This window comes from Erpetoichthys calabaricus, chromosome 2 (genome assembly GCF_900747795.2).
Source record: "Erpetoichthys calabaricus chromosome 2, fErpCal1.3, whole genome shotgun sequence".
In the NCBI taxonomy this organism is placed as follows: Eukaryota; Metazoa; Chordata; class Cladistia; order Polypteriformes; family Polypteridae; genus Erpetoichthys; species Erpetoichthys calabaricus.
Window position 1 is genome coordinate 229,977,248 of NC_041395.2, and position 25,771 is coordinate 230,003,018.

At 39.0% G+C, this 25,771-nt stretch overlaps 1 protein-coding gene across 1 annotated transcript in view; it reads right to left on the reverse strand.

Annotated features, from left to right (window-relative positions):
* Positions 1-25,771, reverse strand: part of waplb (WAPL cohesin release factor b) — a 266,382-nt gene that overhangs the window by 3,339 nt on the left and 237,272 nt on the right. Inside the window, exons 18-19 of the mRNA XM_051922842.1 lie at positions 14,369-14,457; positions 7,846-7,941 (exon numbers count right to left, since the gene is read on the reverse strand). Of these exons, the coding sequence (XP_051778802.1) occupies positions 7,846-7,941; positions 14,369-14,457 (185 nt within the window). The remainder of the gene's footprint in view (positions 1-7,845; positions 7,942-14,368; positions 14,458-25,771) is intronic.

Here is a 25,771-nt window from a genome sequence, read left to right on the forward strand (position 1 = left end):
AAACTGAGCTCAGGTGCATCCTGTTTCCCCTGATCATCCTTGAGATGTTTCTGCAGCTTAACTGGAGTCCACCTGTGGTGAATTCAGTTGATTGGACATGATTTGGAAAGGCACACACCTGTCTATGTAAGGTCCCACAGTTGACAGTTCATGTCTGAGCACAAACCAAGCATGAAGTCAAAGGAATTGTCTGTAGACCTCCGAGACAGGATTGTCTTGAGGCACAAATCTGGGGAAGGTTACAGAAAAATTTCTGCTGCTTTGAAGGTCCCAATGAGCACAGTGGCCTCCATCATCCGTAAGTGGAAGAAGTTCGAAACCACTAGGACTCTTCCTAGATCTGTCTGGCCATCTAAACTGAGCGATCGGGGGAGAAGGGCCTTAGTCAGGGAGGTGACCAAGAACCCGATGGTCACTCTGTCAGAGTTCCAGAGGTCCTCTGTGGAGAGAGGAGAACCTTCCAGAAGGAAAACCATCTCTTCAGCAATCCACCAATCAGACCTGTATGGTAGAGTGGCCAGACAGAAGCCACTCCTTAGTAAAAGGCACATGGCAGCTCGCCTGGAATTTGACAAAAGGCACCTGAAGGACTCTCAGACCATGAGAAGGAAAATTCTCTGGTCTGATGAGACAAAGATTGAACTCTTTGGTGTGAATGCCAGGCGTCACGTTTGGAGGAAACCAGGCACCGCTGCAAAGAAGAATGGGCGAAACTGGTCAAGGATAGGTGTGCCAAGCTTATGGCATCATATTCAAAAAGACTTAAGACTGTAATTGCTGCCAAAGGTGCATCGACAAAGTATTGAGCAAAGGCTGTGAATACTTATGTACATGTGATTCCTCAGTTTTTTATTTTTAATAAATTTGCAAAAACCTCAAGTAAACTTTTTTCATGTTGTCATTATGGGGTGTTGTGTGTAGAATTCTAAGGGAAAAAAATTAATTTAATCCATTTTGGAATAAGGCTGTAACATAAAATGTGGAAAAAGTGATTCGCTGTGAATACTTTCCGGATGCACTGTATATACAGATCTGCTCCAACATTAAAACCACCTGCCCCTTGTGTCACCAAGATAGCTCTATCCTATCAAGGCATGGACTCCAGAAGACCTCTAAAGGTGTCCAGGGGTATCTGGTACCAGTACGTTAGCAGGAAATCCTTAAAGTCCTGCAAGTTGAGAGGTGAGGCCTCCATAGATCAGACTTGTTTTTCCAGCACATCCCACAGATGCTTTATCGCCTTGAGATCTGGGGATTCTGGAAGCCAAGTCAACACTTTGCATTCTTTTGTCATGCTCTTCAAATCATTCTTTTTTTTTCTGTGTGATGGGATACATTATCCTGCTGAAAAAGGCAGCTGGCATCAGGGAATACCATTTCAATAAAGGGTTGCAATGTGGTCTACAGCAATCTTTAGGTGGGTAGTATATGTATCAAGGTAACATCAACACAAATGCCAGGACTCAACGCTTCTCAGCAGAACATTGCCAAGTGCATCACACCATCTCCACAAGCTAGGCTTCTTCCAATAGTGCATCCTGCTGCCATCACTTCCCTAAGTAAATGATGTGCACACACCTGGCCGTTCACATGATCTGAAAGAAAGCATGACTTAACAGACCAAGTAACGTTCCTCCATAGCTCCAAGGTCCAGACTTGATGCTTACAATGCTTAGTATCTTCCAAGTAGATAATGTTTTCTGATAAAGAAATGCTTTCAAATATGTGAAAAATGTGCCCTTATTCATATTACATGTGTGTGCTTATTCCAGTTGAAAAAAAATCACTTTTAGGTGCCTTTCCCTCACCACTAATTCTCATAATATTAAATACTTCCTTATTGTCAACTCTTAATCTTACTTAGGTTAATCTGAAAAAATGTTGCAGAGACAAATTTTAAGAGTAGCTTTCACACATGCCCATTAACCCATTGTACGCTCTTCAGCAACATACAGGAGTAAGCATTGGCATTCTGACCCAGTTGCAGGGAAATCTTGGGGGTTGACTGGAAGATTGGCACTCCACTCACTGTAAAAACTTCATGCAGCTCCGAAACGGCAGACAGGACTCCTTTCTGTTCTGTGTGGGAGTAGTTCTGCTGCATCCGCCTGTAGTAAGGCTGCTCGCACTATGAAGGGGATGGGGGGGACCCTTGGGAGCCTCATTCCCTTAAGAGTCAAAACTATTGGGAGAGCCATTGGGGTCAATGCCTGTTGTGGATTGGAACTGGTGTGGCACTGAGGCGTCGCCCGATGCGAGGCAGCACTCTGGTCCCAATTTGATGCGGCCCATCCGGATGGGCTTGTGGAACGTCTTGTCTCTCCGGCATGATCATCTTCCTCTGCTGTTGGAGGAGTTTTGTAAACAGCATTTCAGTGGCGGCACTCTCTGAGGTGCGCAGACCTGGAACTAGCTAGATCTCTGTAGGGGGGTACACCTTTTATTAGTCTGATTGTGGTCATACTAAGGGAACAGCTGTTGCTATGGCAGATCATCTTGTAGCGGGGCTACATAGTAATAGTATATTCTATGTGTGTGTTTTGTTTTCATCGTCCCGTTTACTGTTATGTGTGCGTCAGTGAATGTTGTCCATGTAAGTGAACAGGGGAAGGATCATGGAGAGAGACCGCAGCCCAAAGACTGAAATAACCTGTTTACACACCAGTTACATCCAGCGAGAAACGACAGGAGAGAGAGAGGAAAAGGAGACAATTTATCCATCCATCTACAAACTCATCACTGCTATTCATTGCTTTATTCCACTGCCTGCTTTTTCATCTACCGATCATTCATCACGACAGCCAGAGCAGAGAAACTCCGGGACTGACATCATTCCAACCATTGCCAGGACATTTATGGTGAGGTCATTTTGCTGTCGGCAGGAAGCACAATAATACCACAACCAGATTCTATACCGACGGACTTTATTTTGGGACACATTTTTTCACCACATTTTCAACTGCCGTGTTTTTCAGATCTATGTTTGTATTTGTGTTGTGTGTGCTTTTGTTAATTGTTTGGGGGCAAGGGAGGGTTTATTGTAAATATTTGTGTTTATATATATATATATATATATATATATATATATATATATATATATATATATATATATCTATATATATATATATATAAATTAGTCACTGGTGTTTTGGGGATAAGTGGTAATTTGCGCACCCATATACATATTTATTTATTATTGAATGTTTGCCTGTCTTTCATTTTACAATATATCTGTTTAATTTGACATATCCGTTTACTGTCTCTGGTTATTTCATTGTGTCAGGAAAATAAGACATCTTGTACGGAGTACAGCTTGTTATTAGAGCAAGAAACCTCAGGTATTCCAAGTTATAGTCTTGGTAGTGTAGTGGCAGGTCTGGGTAAGGGGTCGGCAGTTACAGGCTTCTTCCACTGCTGTCCGATGTTGCTCCTTTCAATGCGCTTATTATGACACTCAAATTAAGGCACTCACTGGGTGCTTTGTCTGTTGTCCAAGTGTATGCTCCAACCATGGTGAGTGATGTCTCAGTAAGGGAGACATTTTATTTTCAACTTTACTCGGTGGTTGATGGGTGCGTGAGAGGTGATACTTCTCTGGTCATGGGCGACAAGGCCGGCTATGAGGACTTTGTCGGTATGGGTCTGGAGACCATGGTGAAAGTACCTCCATGTTTCTTGACTTTGCAAAAGGTCAGAGGCTGCAAATTGCTGGCTCCAGGTTCCAGTGCCCTGAGCCACATCATTGGACTTGGTACTCCAATACTGGTGATAGAGTGAAGGAGACTGATGACATCCTTGCAGGCAGATGCTGGAGGCTCCTATAGAACTACCCAGTTTGTGAATTCTGACCACAGATTTCTTGTTGCTACTATGAAGATCGAGCTTAGGTCCAGTAGGCTACCACCTACTAGGAGAATGAGGCTGGAATCCAAGATCAGGCCGTTTCTAATGAGTTTGCACGCAGCTTGTGTGAGGAACTTGCAGAGTTTAGAGCAACTGCTGATCGTAATGTGATGTGGGAGACCTTCCGTGATAAGACCCTGAATGTTGCTGTGGGCTATGTTGTTGTTTCCAGTGGACCAACGAGTAGGTGTTTCATCTCACTGGGCACCCTGGATATTACCGAGAGGAGTCATAGCTCACAGCTTGATGGCAACTCCGGTCTGTACTGGGACCTAAGAAGGATGGCTGCAAGGGCTCTGAGGGCAGGTAAGGAGGCGTTTGTTAGAGGATTCTGTGAGCAAGTGACACACCACCTATGGTCTAGTGACCAACGTCCTGCTTAAATGGGAATCAAAGCATTATGCACATCTCAATCTGTGCCTTGGAGAGTCGCAGTCAAGGCAGTTGATGGAACAGTCCTTATGGATGATGCTGCAGTTGTGACCCACTGGGCTGGCTACTTTCAGCAGCTGTTTAAAGATGACCCACCGGCTAGGATGTTGGGACATCTGAGGGTCCACAGTTCTTGAGGCTGATCCTCCAATTAGTTGTGAACCACCCAATCTCAATGAGATTACGCAGGTGGTGAACCAGCTGATGGTAAGGCTGTCCCCTTCTGTATTGCAAGCAATCTTTGCTTCTATTTGAGTCATCCCAACTGACTAGAAAATGGGACTTGTCGTCCCTGACTGGAAAGGGAAGTGTGATCGCCTGGATTGTGGCAACTACAGGGAGATAACAATACTGTCGGTGCCAGGTAAAATCCTTGCTAGGGTCATCCTCAATAGGATCACTTGCTCACCCACCAATGACCACATCCTGTCACTGAGGGATCTCATCAAGTGCAAATGCGAATATCCACAGAGTTTCTTTCCAGCCTTTGTCGATTTGTGTAAAGTGCTCAACTCAGCTGATCGAGCTGCCCTGTGGGCCCATCCTCAGGGGAACTCCTCAAAGTTGCTGGATATCATGACTGGCCTGCTCACTAGTACTGTGTGCGCCATGCAGAGTGGAGACAGGACCTCTGTATTTTTCCCAGTTGATTCTGGGGTTTGTCAAGGGTGTGTTCATGCTTCTACTCTGTTCACTGCTTGAATGAGCAAGGAGTCTTGAGTGTCAGGGCTTGCGAATGTCCTTTATAAAAACCAAGACCAAGGCCTTTAATGACCTCTTAGGTACAGCCATCGGTGGTGTGTATCTGCAGAGAGAATGTCAACCTTGTTGAGGGGCTTGCTTACCTTGGCAGCGACATGTCTCTGGTGACTCTTCCTACGAAGTCACTAGATGGATTGGGGGAGCATGGGAGGTCATGATAGATAGACAGATACTTTATTAATCCCAAGGGGAAATTCACATACTCCAGCAGCAGCAGCATACTGATAAAGACAATATTAAAGAGTGATAACAATGCAGGTATACAGACAGACAATATCTTTGTATAATGTTAATGTCTAACCCCCCCCCTCCTCCACCTCGGGTGGAAATGAAGAGTCGCATAGTGTGGGGGAGGAACGATCTCCTCAGTCTGTCAGTGGAGCAGGGCAGTGACAGCAGTCTATCGCTGAAGCTGCTCCTCTGTCTGGAGATGACACTGTTTAGAGGATGCAGTGGATTCTCCATGATTGACAGGAGCCTGCTCAGTGCCCGTCACTCTGCCAGATGTCAAACTGTTCAGCTCCATGCCTACAATAGAGCCTGCCTTCCTCACCAGTTTGTCCAGGCGTGAGGCGTCCCTCTTCTTTATGCTGCCTGCCCAGCACACCACCACATAGAAGAGGGCGCTCGCCACAGCCGTCTGGTAGAACATCTGCAGCATCTTATTGCAGATGTTGAAGGACACCAGCCTTCTAAGGAAGTATAGCCGGCTCTGTCCTCTCTTGCACAGAGCATCAGTATTGGCAGTCCAGTCCAACTTATCATCCAGCTGCACTCCCAGGGATTTATAGGTCTACACCCTCTGCACACAGTCACCTCTGATGATCACAGGGTCCATGAGGGGCCTGTGCCTCCTAAAATCCACCACCAGCTCTTTGGTTTTGCTGGTGTTCAGTTGTAGGTGGTTTGAGTTGCACCATTTAACAAAGTCCTTGATTAGATTCCTGTACTCCTCTTCCTGCCCACTCCTGATGCAGCCCACGATAGCAGTGTCGTCAGCGAACTTTTGCACGTGGCAGGACTCTGAGTTGTACTGGAAGTCCGATGTATATAGGCTGAACAAGACCGGAGAAAGTACAGTCCCCTGCGGCGCTCCTGTGTTGCTGACCACAATGTCAGACCTGCAGTTCCTGAGACACATATACTGAGGCCTGTCTTTAAGATAGTCCACGATCCATGCCACCAGGTATGAATCTACTCCCATATCTGTCAGCTTGACCCTAAGGAGCAGAGGTTGGATGGTGTTGAAGGCGCTAGCGAAGTCCAGAAACATAATTCTTACAGCACCACTGCCTCTGTCCAAGTGGGAGAGGGATTGGTGTAGCATGTAGATGATGGTATCCTCCGCTCCCACCTTTTCCTGGTATGCGAACTGCAAAGGGACGAGGGCGTGGCGGACCTGTGGCCTCAGGTGGTGAAGGAGCAGCCGCTCCATGGTCTTCATCACATGAGATCGCTGGAAAGGTTGTGTGGTGCTCCCGATATCTCTGCAAAAGGACGAAGGTCCAAGTCTTTAGAGTCCTGGTGCTTCTTGTCTTGCTATATGGTTGCAAAACATGAACGCTATCCAGTGACCCAAGACGAAGACTGGACTCCTTCGGTTTGACTTTGTGTTGAACGAGTGGTTGTTGACGGAGTTCCAAATAATGCACTTTACCTGCTTTTTGAGGGAGCATCAGTTACAGCACTACGGCCATGTGGCATGATTCCCCCAAGGGTGATGCGACCTCCAGGATCATCATTGTTGAGGGCCCAAACGGCTGAACCAGGCCAAGGGGTCACCTACATAACACCTGGCTGTGGCCGATAGATGGTCATTTCCAGTGGGTCAGGCTGGACCGTGCGTCTGCCTGAGGGGTGGCCAAACAGGATCCCGAGCCGTTTTATCGTGTGGTGGGTGTGGCAAGGACCTGTACCAGTGCATACTCCCCAACCTGACCTGAGATGCCAGTGCGTGCGTGCATGCATCATCACAAAGATCTGGCGTGTGTGGAAGCTACTCTTGGAATTTGTCACTGCAACTGTTTTTTCAGATCAAGCTAAGATTAAGAGTTGACAATTAGGAAGTACTTAACAATATGAGAATTAGAATCACCTAAAAGTGATTTTTGCAATCAGAATAAGAACGCACACATGTAATATGAATAAGGGCACATTTTTCACATATTTGAAAGCATTTCTTTGCACAGAAAACATTATGTACTTGGAAGATACTAAGTATTGCAATGTACTCATGACTTTTGGGACTTTCTAACTTTGGTAGTATTTTTAACTCTTAATTAAAATTGAAATGTTGGGCTGAATGGCCATTCTCATAACATTTACATTCATAATTTCTTGCACGCTGACAGAATAGGATGTGCATTTATAAAAATACCTGCTGATCAAAACAGTTACAACTGACATGTGAAGAGACTACATCACTACCAGTTTTGCAAAAGCAAAAATAATTACATAAACATAGGCAGACTAGAAACTCAAGTAATTTATAACCTGTTGTTCTGGGTAAATGATTAGTTAGATGCTTTATACTACTTTATACTTTTATACTAGTGCTTTAAGACCTACAAATAAATTTTCTACATTTGCTATTGAGACTTAGTCATAACTTAATAAAGTTCCATTAACAACAAAGTGTAATTTTTCTTAAGATGCTAGTTTTTTTTATCATGAAAAATTAATTTAGATCATAATCAAAAGCAGGCATTTTTGAACATGAAAAATAGAAAATTTGTAAAAATAACTTACTGTAAGGTACATGAAGTTGAGGAACTTCTTTAACATTTCTGTCATTATTGAAAAATCTCCATTAGGCAAACTTTCCCTCACAGTAGTCACATTAATCTAAGGAGAGAAAAACAACTTTTTTTTCAAGCAAATCAAACACTGCATAGGGTACACTACACACTCACTTTCTAATCAGTGAAGTGTTATAGTCAAAATATTGTAAATTTGTTTGTATAGTTCTAATCAATCCATCAAATTTTGTGTATCTATCAAACCCCAAAACAACAATTGACAATACAAAATTTTAACTGGGGAAGAAAGCACTGATGGAGCTCTGAAATCATCACTAGCGTTACTTGAAAATGTGTAGAATAACTTAATCAAAACATTTCATGTGCAACTAGAAACACACAATCCACAAATGATATGTCACCCACTGAGAATTAGTTAGAGTGCAATAAGAGACATTCAAGTTTAAAGTAAAACTTAAAAGTTTGCTAAATTTATTTTATTTCAAGTATTCAGTCTGCATTCTTTTATCAGCCAATTAATGTGGAATTGCATCTTTTAATATCTGGACTTATTATTGACAATAAATGCCACTTTCTATGAAAGTGGGCGTACAGAACCAATGGTGGCAATGCATGTTAGTACTCTAAGACGATACATTAAAACTGCTTCCTCAAAGAACATGTGAGAGCAAGAATGGAAGGAGGTACAATTAAAAAAAAAGTGTCAGGAGGTCTTGTAGTAACTAAGCATGATCACAGATTGCTAGAAAAAGTAATAGACCATGGCAAAATGAGGAACAAGTTAATAATAAATGTGATTATCTCTGAAAAATAAACTTCCATTAACAAATAACAAGAGGGGATAATCTTCCCATTGTACTACAGAAGCCAGATTATTCTTAACTTGAGCAAAATAAAATGATGAGCAAGTAATCTAATGTACTTTTTAAAAGGCCGCGATCATTAAGCTGTGGTGTTTGATGTGATGCTATCTGAAAAGGGCTGTTGAGGAATCCAAATGCTATAGGATTAAAAGGTGGAAAAAGCAGTTCTGTATGGTTTAAGACAATGATACCCTAACAATCTGGATAATGGAGGCTGGTGCTTGTATGTAACTCTAACAAGAAGGATCTACGCAAGAGTATTTTTGACACTGTAAATCAATGGAAATATGTGAGGTGTAGTACTGTGCTGAACTAGACTGAATCCATGGATATGAGAAAGTAGTCATTCTGAGGCCAATGTCACCTCACTGTCTAGGACACCGACTGTAAATCCTGTTCCCAGTGCGATTACAGATTTTAAGATTAAGTCACAGAAACTCTGGTATCATCCTGAGATACTGTCTTAGTATCAGACCTTGTGCTACAGTTCCTTACATTGCTTTGAATGTCACATTTTAAATACTTTACATAATTTGGAATAACTAACACAAGCACAGACATTTATTAATAAAGAACAGATGACTGTGTAGAACGCATTAAGTTGTTGGTGGTTAGCAAGCCACTACGGTACTTCTGGGTTTTTCACTGGCAGTTTGTTAAACTGCTTCTGTAAATTGAACCCTGCTTGTTGAAGCACCCTGGAAAAGCTAAAATTAGGTACATTTCCATCTGATTATTTATTCACTCACTGTTCTTTATGATTTTAGTAATTGTATACCACTGTAAGACCACTCTTTAATGTTGATAATCACATGAAGTACCATATTAATCAATTAATGAGCTTTTACAGGGCAGCAGGAGGGAGTAGATCTTCAATTCAAAAGTACTTTCCTCTTTTTTTTTTATGACAGCATTTTCTGGAAGTGGCTCATTTTAACAATAGCCAAAATAAATGTATTTGGAATGATTTAAGTGTAAGATGAGATACCTGATATTTTGGAGATGCACCTGGAGAAATTTGAGATTTTTTTTCTTCTTTTTTATAGATGTTTTGATATTTTGTGCTGGCAAGCCACTGAATCCCATTGAATATGGAGGTTTGTGATCTATGCTTTCCGTTAAAATATGAGAGTAACTGATATTCCCTGCATTCACTATAAACACCACACTAACTGATAACAAAAATGATCATTTTAGTGTGGAGTATTCCTTAAAACTAAGAATATAACAGAACTATTATTAAAGAGAAAATATAGAAAACACTACTTCTACTAACATAGTAAAACAAATGAATTACTGCTTCTTTGTACTGACATGTAACCATGTGTGGTGGAAAGCAGTGATGGAAAGTAAATGAATTACATTTAGATTCAATGATGTGCTTGAGTAAATCATGCATTGAATTGTATTTTTTAAAGTATTTTTAAAAGCAAATACTTTAACTCTTTAAAAAGTATATTTAGTAACAAGGTGGGTCATTACAAAGTACAACTGATTTGCTGAAGTCATATATCTGAAGTTCACAATGCCAATAAAATAAAACTACTTGAAAAAATAGTGGGGCGGGGCTGGGGGATCACAGGTCATGATCTAGATGTGTGAATAATTTAGTAAATGAAGTGCAGTTTTCTCGTTTTCTCTCGTTCAGTTAAGTGGATGCATCTCAGTACATCACAATGTGATGGTCCAGTATATTCTCTGATGAAGCTTATAATAGTAATGAATTGAAGATGCTCTGATGAAGATCCCTATTAAAATCTTGTATGCAGTGACTTTACGTTTTTCTGTGGCGTGTGAATATACCTATAAAATGGAAGAGGCAGTGTAAAGTTCTCAAGGTAGTCACAGCAGCAACATTTTTTTTAATAATAATAAAAAAAAAAACTGCATATCACTGGTTACAGGTAGAAGTGCTGTTCGAGCTGAAGACCATTGTGGTGTAAACTGTATCCCAAACTCTAAGGAGTTATTGCACACGACACTTCTTCCCGAATTTACTAATAAACCTATGAAAATAAGTTCATTTTTAAACAAGTGGGCTGTTCAAAATATAACATGATAAGAAATATCATAGTTATTTGTAAATAGTAAACTAAAAATTTCTGGTAACCACAAGTTGAGAATAAAGCAGTGACCAGTTGTACAAAAAGATAGATCAGAGGATCCTTTTCAAAAAATATTCCCTTTCAGTGTGCAATGCATATGCAAGGTCCACTTAGCATACACATCATATTCTAAATGTGCATAGTGTGCATGGCAAAGTTTGCTCATATTTAGCAGTAACTTTCTGTATAAGGGACACAGGAAGGCAATAGGTAATATATTTTTCAAGAGAATGCCAAAACTAGGCACAGTAATAACGCCATATTGCTGTATATTTTGTTATTATTTCACAGGGTGTCATGTTTTCGGACTCTTGCACTGGCCTTTAATGTTTGTTATAATTGATGCTTCTCCACTTGGCCAATTCTTACGCATTCAGCCCGCACCGCCTTTTTTTTCACCAGTGCTTCTGAGCCTTTATTATCCGGCAACCCAGTGTTGCCTTTTACAAATTCATTGACAACCCTCTAACAGCAATTGCAAACCATCCCCTTAGCGAAACAAATTCACTTAGAAACGGGGAAACACATTGTGCAGTGCTGCAGATCACTTAGGTGACCCACCAACGGTGTGACTCAGTGGTTGAGGAGCACTGCCTTTTACAGAGCCTGTGTGCAGAAGATAAGAGTCGATCAATTTGTGCTAGTCCGCACCGGCAGTTACAATATGTGTACTGGTCATCCAAAGCAGACTCACAAAGCCTCAACTGGAATGACCTGTACACTGTAATTAGTTTATGGCCAATTTGACATACCGTACAGTTAAATGCCTTGTTCCAAATGAAGCCTTAAGTTGGTACAGACTTGTGAGATTTATATGTAAAAGGATAAAAAAAACTTTGGGAGATGAGGGGGTTGGAGTTCTGGGGAGATTCTGCAATCAAAGTGTCATTTACTGATTGCCTGAACTGTAAACGGGGTGCACATAATTCGAGCACACACACTTTTGCAGCTGCCTGTTGCAGAGTATAAACGTTTCTTCTTCAAATTTTTAATTTAATAGGCTTTATGCCAGTCAGGTTCATAAGTATGAGCTGTGATTAGGTTGGGTGTTCTTAACTTGGAGACTGCCTATATTTTCATTTAAATAAAACTCTTTAAAACTGTTTTAGTAACAACATGCTTTTAAAAGCTGGTTGTCAGAGAATTCCTCTGTTAGGCTTCTAACATTTGATATTGTAAGATTGATATTTGACCCATTGGTCAAAACAAAATTAATATTTAATGGATGATCCAAACTGATTGAAATTTCAAATGTTACAAAACCCCAGCTTTCTTTAAATGTCCAAATCACTTTTTGCATTTGTGCAGACTTAAAAAGATGAAACAAAGAATTGTGTAAAATTATACCTGTCAATTTTATATGAATCCATTATTCAAAAAGTCTTGTAAAAACAGCCATTGTTGAGCTGTTTACAAAGAATCCACCATGAGTGATCAGACTTTGTTAATGCACAACGCATTCTATGTACAAATCCAGAATTGGAACATTTACTGGACTGGCACTACTTGTATTAAGTGTTTCTGGGATGCATGTCTGTTAATACAGTACTTGTCATATCAGAGAGACGTGCGCTAAGTGTTGAAACGCTATATAAATTTTATGTTGGTATTAACAAATGGAGCAGCTAATTTTATCGCTGGTGCAGAGGAACCAAAAAGCTACATTATCTGCAACTGTTATCACTGCCACCTCAGTCTTGTACGCATAACCTCTATGGTTCTTAGAAAATGGATGGATGTTCAGAGGGATATCTGCAGATGAACAATCCACGAATGAATGCAAATCCTCCATTCCTTTATTTGGACAGTGTAAAAAATGTTTTTAGAAAGCAAAATTTTTTTCACGAAAAACAATCCAAGTTAAGCAATTACAACTCACATCCAATCAATGATGTTATGTACTCTCAAAGCAAGCAGAAATCTGTTTCTGAGCTAACACCATAATCGGTGTTATGCAATTTCCAGACATTACTTTTGCTGGTTTCTTAAGATGTGTTACTAGTAATGAGCCATTTCAAATGTCATTTTTACTCTTGCTTTTATCTAGTATTATTGTACCTTCTGAACTAATACATCTATTTACAGTCACTCATCCTGGGGACAAAAAAAAAAATGAAAGTACCATTACATTTTCGGCATTTTAGTACCAACTTGGTACCAAAGTATCTGGTTCTTTTCACATCCCTATTTTTGTGTACTACTTGATGCTGTTGTAACTATAAACTATTTCAGCAATATTTTAATTGATACTGTTGTAATAACTATAAACTTTATCAACAATGTTTCAAAATTTGTCTGTTTTTTACTTTTTAAAATTATATATATGTAGTGTATTTTTTTAAAATCTTCACCCATCTGGTTTCTGGATCCACTTAAGTTAAGCACAAAGTTGCACGGATCAAAGACCCTCTCCATCTGCAGAAAGCAAGTTTGACTCCACTTTCAGACACGATGATCCCTACTTGCCAATATCAGAATTCACCCACAAAATGCTAATTTCACTGAAAACACAATAAAGATTAAAAGAGAAAATAAAGCTTTTTTTTTTTTTAATGAGTATGTCTACGCTTGTTTCTGAATCTAGGAACCAATGTGCTTTTCAACTTCCATACTGTACGTAATGCAACTACGCAAAAAACACAAAAAAGTAATGCTTTTAACCACCAGGGTGCATAAAGCTCTTAACAAATGTCAATATGTTTCTAAGATGACCACTTATGAAATTTTAGCTGCTTTGCTACTTAATTCCATGTTATCATACTCAAGTGGTCTTAAATTAGTATTTTTTTTTTTTTTTTTTAAAACACTACAGCAAGTGGTGTATTTAATACTGTAACATATCTTGGAAAAAGATAAAAAATATACAATGTTTCATTAAGTATGGCATATAAACTTTGTAATACCCATACATTAAAACCATTACCCACATATTAAATTATATAATTAGAAAGACTGTTGCTGAGACTAGACCAGGACTCAAAGCTCTAGCCTTTTCTGGAGACAGGTTAAATATGTCAGAAAACATTTCAAATTTGCACTACTCTACCAGATAGAATTGCCAGCTGGTGCAAGTACATTACTGAACATACCTGAAATACTTATATGCTTAACCCATAAATAACAGTATCTGAATAGTGTTAAAAAAAAAAAGTCAAACAAAATACAAGACGACAGGTGCAGGTACAGGTATTCACTTCTCACTTTGGTCAATGTGTTACTTAATGTTGACTGCTATGCACAAGGACCTTTGTTGCTTTCAGTTTGTCTAATTGAATATGTAACACATAAGCTGAGCGGAAAATGGATTAAAAAATATAGACTGCTTATATTGTGAAACATACAATGTGCATCACTTAACCATATTAAGTACAAATGGCTAAAAGTTACAGTTCTTCCAATGCTTCGATAACAGCACATATTCTAGGTAAAGGCTAATCTTTCCAAATAAAGTCATGTTTATATAAAGCATAACATATAATTAAAATACTAAGGGCACTAAAGTGTGTATTAAACAAAAATAGGAGCTACACGAAAATAAACTTACAGGACTCCCCTGGCAAAGACAGCCCAGTAACAGTGCAGTGTATGAGGCCACAATGGAATCCTCCATGTGCTTCCCAGCATGCTGAAGAGCTGAAACAAACAATAGTAAATTATTTCATAAACAGGATGACATTTTTTGAAAAACACATTAGTAATCAATAGTTTCCTTTTATCATTCTAAAGAGCACCATCCAAGAGAAATATACACAGAGATTTGAAACAGTTGCGCTATAGTCATTATGGTAATAAGTTGAAAAAAGATAAACTGAAAATAAATAGCAATTAAGGTAAGCAGGCACAAATGTATTAACCAGGCTTATAAAAAGCAAACCATTAAACATACACCCTGTTAAAAAAAACAGATACCACACCCCTTTATAGGGAGTTACGCTTTAAAATTTGTTGTTAAAAAATAAAGCACTAAACAGCCATTATGTCCCCTTCTCTATCTTGAAGCAGAATTAACAGAAAATATGCAAAAATCCTGTGTACATAGTAGACTGGAATACTTACAAATTACACTTTACACATCAATCTTATTTTCTTTAAAATATGTTCAAACAAACCATTAAAACAAGAAAGGGGTATATGCCATCACAATACCTTCACCCACCCTAACTTAATCTGCTCTGACCACACCTCACACACAAATAAATGAACATTTTTGAAAACGCCTTACTTCTGCTCTAATAAGAGGAAAGACAGTCTACAGTGGGCAATCTAAGGATACTTACAAGCAAATAAGTCTGCTATATAAAAATGTATGCTTAAAGTAAGTTTGATAACTTTAGTCCGTGCAAAATTGTTAGATATACAGGCAAATGTCTTACATATGGAAAAAGTAGACATTGAAAACATCTACCCATTTAAAAACTAACGAAGTTCCACAGACAGAAATATAATTTAGAAATGGAATAAATGAAACACTTGAATAATTAAAAAGAGTCAACCTGGTGTTGGGTACAGCAAACGTCAACTGCAGAATATCCTGCTCAGCATTCAAACACAAGTCTGCAGCAGTGTATCTGAATGGAACATCAGCTTAAAACCAAATCCTTCAAAGTTGTTACACAATGATTACTCACTAACTCTGCATATGAAAAATATTATGATCTTAGTCTTAACTGTTTATATTTTTCAGTAAGAAGAGTTAATTTGTTAACCAGGCATATCTGAAGTGTAATGTATTCAATATAATTGAACTCCAATTTTACTTAGATTGCCACCCTAAAGTATTTCAGTCTGTGCTTTTCACGGTTCCTGCCCATTTTAGAAAGAAATTTAAGGCCATTTCCAAAACCATCAGTCACAAAGTGTTGTTTGATGAAAGCATCTCCACCCTTACTATAACAGTCGAAAACTTGTATGATGTAGCCATTCACCCTCACTGGGCATTCATGCATCGATGGAAACAGGGAGAAGTGTCCTCCATGGTAGACATTAATTTAGGCTTACAAAAAAACCCCCAAAAGTACAGATTATTTTGTTAGGAATGATAAGGTGGAATTGTTATTGAGAGTAAGATACAAGTATAAGGCAAGCAAAGCGGCCAAGAAAATGCAATAACCAGGATCCAATCAGGGAAGGGCCATATAATAAGCATGAACAATTTATGGTAGTCCTGGAGCAATACTAAAGTAGCAAAGGTAAAAATTACATTTTCTTTTTTTCATGTCAAGTTTTTGTAAGAAAAGCAATTAATGCCATATCACATACATGCAAAACAATTTTTTTTTTTTTTTTGCACTAAAAGAAAACAAGTCTCTAGCATCTCTGTATTTACCTTGCCAGTATCCCAAGTAGGTTACAGAACTTTTTTAGTGTGCTAGGAGCAAAGGTGTAGGAGAGCAGTGTTTTCAACCATTTATCTGTGGTGGCACACTTTACGTAACCCAAAAAATACCAAGGCACACCACGATTCTTCAAACCATAAAAGCATTAAATCTATACACTTGCTAAACTGTCCAAAGGGGTGGGACTATCAGAGATACCAGAGAGGGAGGAAAAAAAAAAGCAGCTTGGAGGTTGGCATTTGCAGACACATCAACTAGTAGTAAGCACTTTGGAAGCACTTTCCCCAGCTGCTTCGTCCCTTTGCCATTATATACAGGCGGTCCTATGCACCACACCTGGATAGCTCTCACTGCACACCAGTTGAAAAACACTTTATAGAGTATACTGTACACAGTAATTTTATTATCAAGTTATTGATGGTAATGCCTATTTAAGAGATGCTAATGATTTCATTTAAATCAGACTTTAGCAATGCGTTCAATGTCTACAGTCGTTTAATTTTACTTTGACACGTCTGTGTCTCATATGCCATACCAATATGTGAATTATTATATTGGCCTTGTTTTTAACTTGCCCTTTAGGAAGGCAATCAAGTTCAGGTTGTACTTCCTCAAGTAGTATTTTGTTAAACTGTCAGGTTTCAGGTCATTAAGTTTAAGCTATGGATTACATTTTTAAAAATGTATTTCTGTTGATTCTATATTAATTTTGTGATTCAGTGAATATTTACTTCATGATTTATGTAATTAATTTTTTTTTAATTGATTCCCAGCCCTAATATATTGATGAAAAAAAATGTGTGTGTGTGTGTGTATTTTATATATATATATTAGGTAAAATTCGGTTACAATGAACTCACAGGGGCCTAAAAAAATATTTCGTTGTAACGAAAATTTTGTTGTAATGAGATTCTGTATTTGTTACTATAGTGCTTTCTTTAACTTGTATCCAGGCATTTGCAATCATTTCAATACCTTCTTTCGCGTTAACTTTAATCTCCTCCTGCCTACAAGTTATGCTGACGAGAATTTTTCTCAGCATTTCCTTGCGATACTACACTTTCAGGGTGCGAATGATGCCCACAACCAATGGCTGAAGCGCTGCCGTGCAATTGGGTGGGAGGAATTCAATGCGAACATTATCTAAATGTGGAAGCATGTTGTGAGCTGCACAGTTATCAATCTGGAGCCGAATCATTATTTCTTCTTCATACCGTGAGGTTTCTGAACTCTTTTGAGACCCCCACCCAACGGGAACGACACACTGAAGTGCGTCCTGAAGCGCGATTGCAGCGTCTGTGGAAGATTGTTTGTCTGTTGCTGGGGCAGGGCAATAGGAGGCTCACAGCGCTGCAATGAAGCGCCACAGAAGCAAATCATAAAAGATCAGGGTTGTGCTATAAGTCCCTGTCTTGCACCCCAAAATACAAGGCTTAGTCTCAGTACTTTAGCAAAACCAGCTTTACTCAGCTTGAAACAGGAGCGGCACAGGTATTTATTGTAGCGTGATCTGCCACTCTGCTATACACAGACACAGCAGTCAGGCAGAGTCGTGGCCAGGTCAGTGATCAAGCAATCCTGTTACAGTATCTGCATTTACAATTTACGTGCTCCTAACCTTGCATCACCCCTCAAGATCTTTTCTGTTGTGAGCTGGGGGGCTGATTGCACCCCTACAGGTTAAAAAAAGATGCTGAAAGACTACCTTCACATCGTTCCCTCGCTGCTGGGCTTATTTGTGGCTGATCTATCGCGTGATACGCGCGGTACTTTGCAGACTTAAAAATCCAAAAGCACTTGTCAGTTGCGGATCGTTTGTTTGCCTTTCTCTATCTCTGTCCTTCCATGCTCCTGACACAAACTCCTTTGAAGAGGAAGATATGTTTGCATTCTTTTAATTGTGAGACGGATTTGTCATCACCGTCTTCTCAAGGAGCACGTTTAAACTTTTGAAAAAGAGACAAATGTTTGTTTGCAGTGTTTGAATAAAGTTCCTGTCTCTACAATCTTCTGTGTTTCTGTGCAAATCAGTGACCCAAGCATGACACTGTTTACTTTGGCGGAGAGACGCAGCATATCTGCTATTGCCCTGTACAGACGCGGAGATTTCACTTCAGGACGCTATTCGGCTTGCTGTCCAGTTGTGGGAGGTCCCAAGAGAGTTTACAAACCTCACATTTACCTTGAATGAGTGCCGCATTAATAGGAATGTTTCTTGAATGAGTTTCACTGAACCACATAAAAACGGCTTGCAACCCGAGATTTTTCTACTTTTTTGCTCCGTCTTTCAAGAAAGTTGACAGCGTTGATAACGATAGCGAAATTCCGAATTCACTGGCAACGTCTTTTTTCTTTTTGTCGCAATCAAGAGCTGCAAAAAGTTAGTTTGTTTTTTCTAATATGAACTGTTATTTTTTCATGTCTGCCGTTTCTATAGGAGGGTGACAATGAGTGAAATTCCAATGGATGTTTTTCAAATGTTGACGAGCAGTAACTAAAAGGTATCACTGAAAAGAGCAGGAAACAAAAAAGGCAAAAAAAAAAAACACAGTACAAGGAATCAAAGAAAGAAAAAAAAATGACAGTGTTTCTGTTTGGGATTATTGTGCACAACTGAGCTGCGGCCACAAAACTAACTGCTCTGTGGATGATTCATTCAAGCATTTCAAGGTCTTTTGTGCACTTCGTTATAATGAAAGTATCTGCTGTGAATGTACTTCGTAGTAACAAGATTTCTATAGACTCATGTCATATGGGGAAGCTGTCGGGACCATAAAAATACTTTGTTGTAATGAAAATTTCGTTGTAAAGATATTCGTTGTAATGGAATTTTACCTGTATATATATGTACATACATATACATACACACACACACACACACACACACACACACACACACATACAGAGGGAGAGACCAGTATTGAGCATCTGGAAAATAAATATCCTGGTATAGAAGAACACAACAGTCAAGAGTACCACTTCCAATAAAATCTTAGAAGGTTACAATATTTCATCAAATTATACAACAGAATAGGTTTCTGAATAATCAGACAAAATTGGCGATTGAGAAATAGCACAAATTCCCACACATATGTCTGGTAGCCGTAAGGCAGCGTATTTTTTTGCTTAACCCTATGCATATGAACTGTAGCCTCTTCAAAGAAACGTACAACGACATGAAACTCGTCACTCTAACAAATAGCTGGGTTTACAGAAGTACTGTCAATAGGTTGTTTTGGAAACTATTGCTATATATAGCTCAATAATGGACCAACACCCTGTTCAGATGATGTTCCTGCTTTATGACCAATGCTTGCAGGGGTAGGCTCCAGCTACCCCTCGGAAAAGCGGGTTTTGGATGAGCAGATTATGAAAATGGATGGATGGAGAGAATACTGTGTTAACCCAGTAAAATGGTATTGCAGGTAAGAGATATAACCTGTTGATTTCTTATCAATGTTTATCACTGAAGGTGATATCAGCAAGCTTACAAAAGGACTCTCCAACCTTGTTAGGGTCCATCATTGCCTTCCTGCTACATTAATGCAATCAGAACATCTTTCCCTGCTGCAGGACACATTTGTTTAAAGAATAGAGCGAGCCTTACAATGAAAATGTTGACATGCTGAATTTTCTGAAACCCCACGTACTGTATTTGAACTGAAAATCATGTAACTGTTTCTATTCTAAATTTACCTTGAATTTTATGTGACTTAAAGACTTTTGAACAAAATTTGAATCCTGTGTTTATTTTTTACTAGAGAAAGAGCCCGTTTCGACAACGTAAGATGAAACAGGCACGAGTGGAATAGTAATAAGTATAAGCACCACAAACCTGATATAGGTGTATTGAATGAATGCGTAATTAGAACTCGAGCTGTAGTCGAAATTGCCTTTCAGGCCTCTAGATCTTTAATCGAAGTCACCTCTCTCTTTGAATTTTTGCGGCCGTAAATCCGCAGCCTGCCGCGATGTTGTGGTTGGATGTCGGTCAAAGTCGCCTTTCTCTTTGAATTTTCGCGGCCGTAAATCCGCCGCCTGCCGCGATGTCGGTCTCGTAAGGTTTTCGGGCAGCTGCGCAGAAGGCGACTGCGCATTTGGCTTCGGACAGACGTGAGTGAGTGAGTACGTTGGTGAATTATATATAAGATATTTAACTCTGAATGATAAATTATTTCAAATTTCTCTTTAGACAAATAAAGATTACATTTGCTTCCATTAAATTTAAAAGTGAAAGACAATGAAGCAAGAGGTAAGAAGATGTTAATAAAACCTTTCCAAAGTTTAATGTTTCTAACATTTTCCACATTAGTAGAAAAGTATACAGCTACTAAAAAGTGCTGAACATTACCTAACCTAACTTCACTTATTTTCAAACAACAGTTTTCACCTAAGGGGATGATGTAATATTCTGCTGAACAATGGGTTATGAAAAATTAGGATGTGTACTATCGACTAAATTTGGCCTTTAAAAAACTTTTACTGAGCATGAGTTATAAATAAATAAATATACACACACACACACACACACGCATACATACATACATATATATATATATATATATATATATATATATATTCATTGCATTTGTAGTCTGAGTCAACGACCTGAATTGTGTGGGTGGTTACCTACCAGATAATGCTTGTAGTTGGTCTGCCATTCGGCAAACATCCGCCACGGTGCCCTATTTCAGTTGCGAGAAGCAGATCATCATTTATTGTGTTCTGTGGTGGAGAGCTGTCTTTTGATCGAAAACTGCAAAGAATTATTACAAAATGAAGTCCAACGATGCTAACTGCCCTGAATTTTATGGACTCCCAAAAATACATAAAACACCACTGAAATTCAGACCAGTGGTCTTACAACTTGTCAAAAAGACACTTCCAGTTACTCAAACATTTAACTTATGACTCAGAATATTCGGTGAAAAGCAATGAGTTGGCATTACAGCGCTTGAAAGATGTATCCATTGCCGAGGACGAGCTCATGGTCTCATTTGACGTTGTGTCGCTATACACCATGATTCCGATTCATCTGGCCACAGAAATACTATTATTGAGACTGGTTGGTCTCGTCCGTTATACGAGATGGACGTCTGAAGCAGAGCTCCGCTAGCAGCGGCTTTATTTTCCCACGTATTTCATATTATTTAGAGGTATCCTGTATTTAACCTGACCAAGGAACTTCCACTACAATACACAAGCATGAGTAAGCAGAAGAAAAGTCAGAAAGAACCGGAAAATAAACTTAAAGCTGCATGAAAGTCTGGACAGACATCCGGCCCGAGTGCAAGGTATGGCCTCTCGGAGACTGACCTGGAACAGGCGGACAAATGTGCAGATTTCCTTGGACCCCGCTCTATTGTGTCGTCTCCAGTTGAGAGTGAAAATGGGAGCGAAGGTGCAAGTGATACAGGTCGTGCTGGATCGCCGATTTCTGAGGATCATTCGAGAATAGAAAAGGCCCTCATTTACTCCTGAGTCTGCAGCACCTGCTGTAACAGGAGCTGCATTTCCACTCGCGGAGCACGAAATCTGAAACGAACTGTCCGAACTGAAAGAGATAATCGCTACACTGGCCACTGCCATGGCTACGGCCATAAATGAGCTTAAGAAGGATAACAAGAATGAGCTTAAGAAATCTAACACTGTGAATTCCGAATGCAAAAAACTCCGAGACAGACTTGCGGCCCTGGAAGATGGGTACAGAAGAAACAATATAAGAATTGAGGGTATACCTGAGAAACGAGAAAGGTCAAACCCAGTGAAATTTGCAGTAGAATTACTCTAAAATAATTGGAGATGATTTTAAACTCGACATTGAGATAGCAGCTGCTTATCGCACATACAGATCAAGCACCTTTAAACCAAGGTCTTTTATTGTCTGCTTCGAGCGATTACGATATAAGCCTGATGTGATGGCACTTCTCAGACACAAGCAACAGATTATATTTGAAAATAATCTTATTCGTATTTTCTCCGACTTTTCACCATTAACAGCTGCAAAACGCGCTGCCTACTTTAACATTAAAAAATTGCTACAGAAAGCCTATATCAAATACAGCCTCTTGTATCCCGCCAAACTGAAAGTGGAAGTTCAAGACCAATATTATGTATTTCCAAGCAAGGAAGAAGCTGAAAAGGAACTAAAGAAGCTGTTTCCGACACTTTTTTTGAAAGTTAATAAGGAGCCGTATTCTGTCAAGACATGGGAAGGACCTATCATCTGCCTTTGGATCCACTTTTAAAGAGACTGGTATTATAATTATACTGAACATCCTTTTCTTTACTTGGACATTATATGTTTGTCTTAATTACAGTTATAGACGTGAGTGTGTTGAAGAAATTAAAGTAGGGTTGTATTTTTTTTTTTTTTTACACTACCTTAAAGTAGACTGTTTAACATCATACCCTTGGTTTAATGCTATTTCTACTATTACATTATACTATCACATTAAGATTTACTATATCTTAGACTACTTTTTAAAATCATTCCCAGGGTTCTTTCTTTTATTATCTTAATATCTTAAAATTGCTGAAGATTATTTTAGGATTAAAGACTGCTATTATATTTTCGGCAGATAGTATTTAGAACTCAGCTGCAATACATATCTTTGTTTTAATTCTCTAACGCCGCTGCGGGGTGGGGTTTGTTTTGTTTTGGACGTGCTCCATCTACTTGTATGTCACAGGACTGGGACATTGCGAAGTGGGATCAAGCCTCAAGTGGGGAGGCAAAATGGGGGGATAAAGGGGGAGAGAAGGAGAGCAGGCTATATCTAATCTATTCTTCTAATCCTTATAACTATAAATATCAATGCAACAATAGGCTAAAATGCAATAACTGATGGGGAATTTTGAAATTAAGATTAAAACTGCCTCACTACCAGTTAAGACTATAAAATGACATTAAAAACTCAGAATCAATGTCTTCATGATGGGACAGTTAACTTTGTGAACTGGAATGTTAAAGGCCTGAATCATGAATTAAAGAGAAAGAAAGTATGCTCTCACCTAACAGGCTTAAACGCTAAAACAGTATTTCTACAGGAGACCCACTTACTAAGCAAGGATCAGTTCAGATTACAAAAAGACTGGACTGGCACAATGTTCCATTCTAGCTTTATAAAGAAAACTAGAGGGGTGGGAATTCTCATACACAGAACAGTTCCATTTGTAGCATCAGATGTAGTTTCGGACCCTGAAGGGAGATATGTGGTGGTCATGGGCAACTTATTTAACAGAAAAATGATTTTGATAAATGTTTATGCACCCAATGTCAATGATAAGGAATTCATGCAAAATCTATTTGCATCCATTCCCAATGTGAACACTCATAAAATTATAATGGCTGTGGACTTTAATTGTGTTTTAAATCCACTCTTAGATAGGACTCCTGTGACAGGGGGGACGACATCTAACACTGCAAAGACAATTACACAATTTTTAAATGACCACAACTTATCAGACCCCTGGAGGTTTCTTAACCCAAACTCAACATATTCGTTCTACTCACCAGTGCATTATAGCTACTCAAGAATTGATTTTTTTTTTTTTTTATAGATAACTAGCAAAATACCCGCGCTTCGCAGCGGAGAAGTAGTGTGTTAAAGAGGTTATGAAAAAGTAAATGAAACATTTTAAAAATAACTTAACATGATTGTCAATGTAATTGTGTTGTCATTGTTATGAGTGTTGCTGTCATATATATATACATATACACACACATATAGAGATATATTATATATACATTTTTTTATATATATATATATATATATATATATATATATATATATATATATACACATACATACATACATACATATACACACATAGATGCACTTACAATAACATAGAAATCAATATAAACAACATTAACATCATTATCATATGAGAATATGAAGTAATATATAAGAAGCACATTTCATATAAATATAAATTATTAAACAGTAAAATCTTCTTCTATAATTTGCTACCGTGGCTTTTCGTTGGTCTGTCCAGGATTTTAAATCACCTGTAGCTTGCAAACCGTTTAACCTATTGACTTGAAATGTGGTACACATATAATACGTCACGTCCGCTATCCGCTTTATGGGTGATGATTGTATTACTCTTTTTATGTTTATTTTATTTTAGAATCAACTCCTATCTGCGCACACCAGGGCGGCCGTGGGCAGATGCATATGGTGTATTCACTCCATGTTATCGTGCATTGCGCTGTCACTGGTATTTTGATAAAAGAATTTGAACAATATATAAGAAGCGTATAAATTATTAAACAGTAAAACATTAACATTTAAGAAGTAAAGTTACATTGAGTACTACTGCAGTGCCTTCGGGTATACCTCATTTTTTCTTTGCCCATTACATGCTTAAATGTATACATTTTTTGGTGTACCTACCCGAGAACACGCGACATATAACCGACCGTGGGAGAAGCATGGATTTTAAACATGCGTTGAGTTCATCTGCTGGTCTCCCTCGTGGAATAACTGGTAATGTTTGACTAAAATCTACAGCGAGTAAAACGACATTACCTCCTTTTTTTTTTTTACGATCTCTGAGATCTTGCTTTTTTCGGATCAAGGCTTCATAAGCTCTTTTATGTTCCATGGTGTACTTAATAAGTACTAATTATCCCAAACCATCATCTTTGAAAGTTGCAAGACTTTCGCCTTGTATGTAGATCGGGGTAATTACATTCATTGCATTCCTAGTCTGAATCACAATCTGATTGTATGGGTGGTTACCTGGCACTGTAGGGTTGCCACCCGTCCTTTAAAATACGGAATCGTGCCGCGTTTGAGAATGAAATTGCGCGTCCCGTTTTGAATCAACAACAACAACAACATTTATTTATATAGCACATTTTCATACAAAAAGTAGCTCAAAGTGCTTCACATAATGAAGAAAAGAAGAATAAAAGACAAATAAGAAATTAAAATAAGACAACCTTAGTTAACATAAGAAGGAGTAAGGTCCGATGGCCAGGGTGGACAGAAAAAACAAAAAAAAAAAATCCAGAAGGCTGGAGAAAAAAATAAAATCTGTAGGGGTTCCAGGCCACGAGACCGCCCAGTCCCCTTTGGGCATTCTACCTAACATAAATGAAATAGTCCTCTTTGTAGTTAGGGTTCTCACGGAGTCACTTGATGCTGATGGTTATACAGACTTCTGGCTTATCAATACTGGACGGGATTTATCCCGTATTTTTTTTATCATTTTTTTTTTAAAGCAGCGTCTCATGCAAATCATCCCACACGCATTTTATGAAGATGCCTCCTTTCCTACTTTTGATTGGGTAATACTTGATGTCATCGTTAGTTTGATTGGTGTTTTTAACTGTCCAGTGAGGAGGGCGTGTCTTTTAAGTACAGTCTGCAAAGTGTTGGCACTGAGATGTGGCGTCAGCGCCAGAGTTGAAGCCCCTAACGTTGCGGTCAGCAAGTCGGCTAACATCCGCCATGTGCCGTCTTTCAGTTGCGAGAAGCAGATCATAGAATGGTTGAAACTGTTGCCCCTAACGTTGCGCCACGGCGTGTGGTTCGTTTATACCTCGTGTGTTCTCATTAAACTTTTATCTCGCGAATATGTTATTGCAATCCGCAGCG